General features: G+C 36.2%; 1 protein-coding gene across 1 annotated transcript in view; it reads right to left on the bottom strand.

The window, feature by feature from the left end:
- Positions 1-5846, bottom strand: part of LOC108740845 (voltage-dependent T-type calcium channel subunit alpha-1H-like) — a gene marked incomplete at its 3' end in the record, with an annotated part of 104821 nt that overhangs the window by 39911 nt on the left and 59064 nt on the right. Inside the window, exon 10 of the mRNA XM_025980254.1 lies at positions 4153-4510. Coding sequence (XP_025836039.1) covers positions 4153-4510 — 358 coding nt within the window. The remainder of the gene's footprint in view (positions 1-4152; positions 4511-5846) is intronic.

The raw sequence follows: 5846 nt of genomic DNA on the forward strand, positions 1-5846 counted from the left end.
AAACTGTTATGTAATGTTGCTTTTGTTAAATTAAAAATATTTATCGTTCTTGTTTAAACGTAAAAATGAGTGGTAATTAAAATTGGTTATTTTTCAAAGCAGTATCACACGGGAGATGCAGTACGTATTTCCTGAAGGTATATTTTAGTTTCACGATGACCTTTGAATAATCATGTGACGGGTTAATTTTCATATCTCAAGTATAAATCATGATTTTGTCAGTATCATCATCTTTATGACCGTTATTGTGATAGAAATAGATTTTTGGCATTGCATTCTACAGATTAAATTTTCACAATTGCCCACATCTACCTACTTTACAATGACCTTTGTATATCTTTTTTCGAAAAACCGCCTACTTTTGTACTTTTAAACAATGATCAATGAATAAGATGACCACATAATAATAAATGAAAATGTAGGTAAGTACTTAGTTCTACATGTAACGACAACATTGTATACCGTTAAAAAAATATTTGGTTACGTTTCAGAATTTAAACTTATAAGCAATTAATAAGTAGGAATATATATATATGTATATATCCGAAAGGCGCATATCCTACATTGCCAAAGTTTGTTTTATTTCGCATTACCATAGGTCATTGTCAAATGTATTAATTTATTCATTTTACTATACAAGGTGCTCTTAATACAATTTATTTTCGTGTGTTGCGCTTGCGTTGTCTGGCGTTTGTTTGTACAGAGTACTCTCATCCGAAACAAGTCTGGTTGCCTAACTGACTTAACCTAACCTAACCCAATCTACCCTAACCTGGCATTACCTAACCTAGTTGAACCCAAACGTTTTAATCATCATAATCATCTTATTCCGATTCTATTTGAAGTTAACTATGTCGCATAAGGTCCAGACTGCAGCCCTTTCAGACTTCCTACCAAGTTATCATATTTATGACTTTATTTACCCCTTAAGTTCGTTTCTTTGTAAAATTTTTTTGTCGTTTTTCTTGATTGCTTTTTGAAGTGAAACTTCTTTACGCACGGTAGGGTAAGTTCGTTTCATGCGAGTTGCTACGTAACGAAATCATGCAACAGAGATGTCTCGTAGTGGGGATCGCTTGAGCCGTGAGTGCGCTTCAATGCAACGTTCGTTACATACAGGCAACTCCGGCATGTATAGTGTACAAATAATACCATTAAACCAATTCCTTAACCCCTATCCCGGTATGTTTGTGTTTTTGAAGAAGTTCCACTTCAGTAGTTTTACAACACGCTGTATTTTTTTTAATAATCAACATCGACAGATACTTCGCATCGGCGGTAATTTCTGCCGGATGCTTCAAAGTTCTCAAACACAAATCGTAATTTTACTTATAGTCTGAGTCTTCATTTTTAAATATGATACTTGGGGAACTATTTCAATACTTTTTGTAAGCAGCTAGACCAATTGTACGGCTCAAACATCCCCTATACACAATTATAATACCGCTGTGGGTATAAGCGCAAACGCCATAATTAGGTACCTTTTTAACACAACGACATTTGACCTGTACCATAGGTGTAACTGTGTAACTGCTTACAAAAAGTGTTGAAGTAGTTCCCTAAATATTTCAAAATGAGAAAACGTTTTTTAGACCTTCTAAATTAGTAGAGTAATTCAGTTTAATTTTCTATTAGTTTTTTATGCACGTCCCATCTTCGCTTTGTGATTTGCAAACTTTGGTTATTGACACCCAAGTTTATACAATTCCAACTTTTTAGTATCTATTAGGTCGGTCTAGTAATACAGTATGAAAGCAAAGTTCAGCACGCAAACGGCTCGGACCCGAAACGGTATAGCGTGAACCAAGCTTTATTACTATGTAGAACAGGATAATTTAATTTAAAGGTCACGTATGCGATTCTGAGTTCAAAAATGTAGTCTAAAAGAACACAATATTTTAACGTTACTTATTGTGTGTTCTATTTTGCGAACTTTCTTGAGGTTTTCGAAGCAAATTTGGAAAAAGCCACCTTCAGAATTAAGATTTTATTAGGTGAGTCAGATAAAATGGGAAAGAGTTCGTAAGTAGGTTACACTGTAATTGGGTTTCCGTGAAAATGCGTGATGACTGATGAGGAAAATTTTTCCCATTCAGTAAATTAAAGGATAGCTCTCAGTTCTTTAGTCTCTGCGAAAGTATGTAATGTGAGCTTTTCTAAAAGGGCAATAGGTTAATGAAAGTTGTGTGAAAACGGACGATTTTCTTTTGCGAAAAAAAAAAAAGAAAAACGAAATGAAAGCACAGGACCCTTTGGCAAACATGTAGAAGAACGTGTACGTATGCATGACTGTATTTCAATTGCTAATCAGGCATATCGTCTTTATTGTCGATCAAAGTGGCGCTCTTTCTTTTGAAAAATCCTCTCGTTCCGCTCCTTATTGCGGCGAGAATCTTCTTTTAAGGAAATCCGACATCAGGCGAGGTGAACACTAACGACCCTGAGGCTCTATTCATAAAAGCTTAGCGAAATCTTTTTCCAGAAAGTCTTTTTCACATATTGATCAAAGCCAGAGGTATATACGTACGGGGTGCAGTTTTCGAACATATGAACAAAAAGAAGGACAGATTCAATGAGTAAAATTCGTACCTTGAAGACTTTGTTGACCTGTCATTTGGCTGAATTAATTATGTACTACAATTGAATTATCAGCGAATGCAGATGTAGTCTGTGTTCGTCGATATTATAAGGGTAATGAATTCAATAATAATAAAGAAATTTAATAAAAAAGTAATTCAGTAAAATTATTTTTAACTAAATAAATACAAAAATATATATACAATGGTAGGAGTTAGAGATAGCTTTAGCTAATAAAATAGAAGCGGTATTGACAAAACACTACTGTATGAAAATAAATAAAAGAAAAACAAAAATACTGGTATGCAAGGAAAGAAAAATTGGGGAAAGAGCGAATATAAAGATAGGAGAAGAAAAATTAGAAGAAGTGACCTTTTTCAGGTACTTAGGAAGTCAGATAAGTCAGGACGGAAGGAGTAGTAGGGATATAAAGCAGAGTATAGCGCAGGGTCGAGTCCCCTTCAATAAAAAGAAGTCACTTCTATGCTCGCAAACAGTTCATTTAGAAGTTAGAAAGGTTGTTAAAACATGGACAGTGGATGCGGTGGAAAAAAAAAGGTTATAAGCGTTCGAAATGTAGTGTTACAGGCGAATGATGACCATACCGTGGATAGAGAAGGTTAGAATTGAAGAGGTTTAAGAAGGAATAGGAGAACAGATGACTCTATGGAAGTCACTAAGAAATAGACGAAATGGTTGGTAGGACACCTTCTCAGGCATGAAGGTCTAGTCAGAGACATATTAGTCAGGAGGGGTAGAGGTAGATTTAGATTAGATTATTGTTCTCAAATAGTTGAAGGGAGGATTGTTCTAGTTTTAGGGAAATGCGAATATTGGCTCAGGATAGGAGAGAGTGGAGGTGCGTGTCCAACCAGTCTTAGGATTGACGACCTTCTGATGACAATGGTAGGTATCAAACGCATATCGATTAAATCGAGATCGTTTTTTTTTTAAAAAGGGATACATATACATATTAGCACATTCATCATCATCATCATCATAAGGTCGTCAGTCCTAAGACTGGTTGGACACGTACCTCCACTCTGTCCTATCCTGAGCTAAATTTCGCATTTCCCTAAAACTAGAACAACCCACATCCTTAACTATTTGCGAACAGTAATCTAATCTAGGTCTACCTCTACCCCTCCTAACTCCCGTTTCTGCCTCTAATATGTCTCTGACTAGACCTTCATGCCNACTTTTTTAACGTGTTTTATTATTTTAATAAACAATTTTACAATTTGCGTGCACAATTCCTATGTAAATTTTTCCCTCGTTCGAGTTATAAATTTTGCCACCAGATGGTGTATGCCCATTTGACGGATCCCAATACTAATGGAAAAAGCTGAAGAGTTTGCCAAATCACTGGAAATCCATACTTTTAAAGCTTAAACTTAAACCCTTTGTAAGTAAAAACCTCAATAACTCAAATTATTTTACGTTTCTTTTGGTCTTTATTTTATCGAGGTTCTACTGTATGACGAATAAGGAATAAGGATACGGAAAATATCTAATTTGGGTAACACTTTCATGGATTCTCAGTAGATGGTTTAAGTTAACCTTTGCGGTAGATACCTCTTTTTATCCTTATAGTCATCCCCATTGCCTCCCCATAATTCTTGACAACAGGCAAATTCATCGTCCGTACACTGCGGTTGCTGGACGTACGCATCTTCGTTGAGTGAACTTTTGGGGTGACTTGACACCACGCCTTTGGACAGAGTATCGAAGAAAGTGTCCATCAGGGGTATTTGCCCAGTGGGCAGTGCAGCATTGATTGCCCCCAGAGCTAGCAACTCTTGACATGTCATTGCTTCTCCGTTTAATAAATCGCAGCATTCAGCAGCAATCTGTTGCTGCGTTACTAAAACTTGTTGCTGATTGAGGGGACCACTGTTAACGTTTGCGGTAATTTGCCAAATGTTGCCGTCACCTGGAACCAAAAAAATCGTAGTTCATTTGAAGAGGTTTTACCGTCTCAAGAACTATTCTCTCCTAAATTATTTACGCAGTTAGTTGCAAAATATGCTGGTACATATCGATACATGTTTTCTACGTTTGAATATTACGTTTATATAGAAACTTGAAAACCTTAGTTTCAGTTTAGTGGTTCTTTGAACGACAACAGTCGTGAGTTTTTTCAAAATGTCTTTTTGTTTAAACAAGGCTTACCCCCCGCCCAAGTAAAAGAACGGTTAGATGGCGTGTACGAAGAGTCTTCCCTTTCTTACACCACACTGAAAAATTGGGTGAAATAGTTTCGCATCGGAAGAGAAGCCGTTGAAGACATCGGCCTAGATTCTCTAAAAGTCTACTCCATCATGCAACCCATGAACTTTTTAATAAGAAAAAAGTCAGTGCAGGGTGGGTCACGAAACTTCTTTCAGCTGTGCAAAGATAGGGAAGAGTGCACTGTGCTTCCAAACTTTTAGATATTTGTGAAGAAAACGCAAAGAATGGGATCGAATGACTAGTGACTGGTGATGGAGCTATGGTCATGTATTATGATCCAGAAAATAAGCGCGAAACAATAGAATGACTTAGTAAGCGTGAAAGACAGGGTGTAAGAATGCATCCATCGTGTACACAATCTCTTGGGATTTTCAAAATATTTTGAAGATGGATTTTAAAGAACGCAATATTTTCGTAATATCATTAGTATATAACTGCGAGAAACGTATAGAGACAAGCTATTTAAAGGCGTCCTATAGCTTCACGACAACGCCCCTGTTCATATACCAATGGAATTTCGAGGAATGTAATTCTTCAGTTCAGGTTCATACAACTAGACCACCCACCTTATAGTCCAGACATGTTTTCTTCCGATTATTATTTATTCGCAAATTTATTATAAAATGGCACCAAGTTTTAAGCAATGAGGAATTGTAGGCGGCCGTTTTTTAGTTATTTAAAGACCAAGGTGGGACTTACTTTTACAAAGACTTAAAAATGTTAGTTTATATATGCTAGAAGTGTTAGTATTAGTTAGGCCAAATAATTATGGGACCACCTACGTATGTTCAAAATTTGCACACATTTTCATAAAAACAAATTCTGTGGAAACCAATGTATGAACTTCTGGTTGACCAATCTCCAGCTGTTCCGTGACTTATTGAAAACTTCCGTGTTCCTATCTCTAGCGTACTTACGAACGGCTGGAGACGCAGATGGAACCAGCCGAAACGTCAAATAAAAGCAATATTTTATGTTTATGATTGACTCTGAATCTTAATTAAAGTAACTAATTACGTAGGTACAAACATTTTCTG

Source organism: Agrilus planipennis, unplaced genomic scaffold (genome assembly GCF_000699045.2).
Source record: "Agrilus planipennis isolate EAB-ADULT unplaced genomic scaffold, Apla_2.0 scaffold297, whole genome shotgun sequence".
Lineage (NCBI taxonomy): Eukaryota > Metazoa > Arthropoda > Insecta > Coleoptera > Buprestidae > Agrilus > Agrilus planipennis.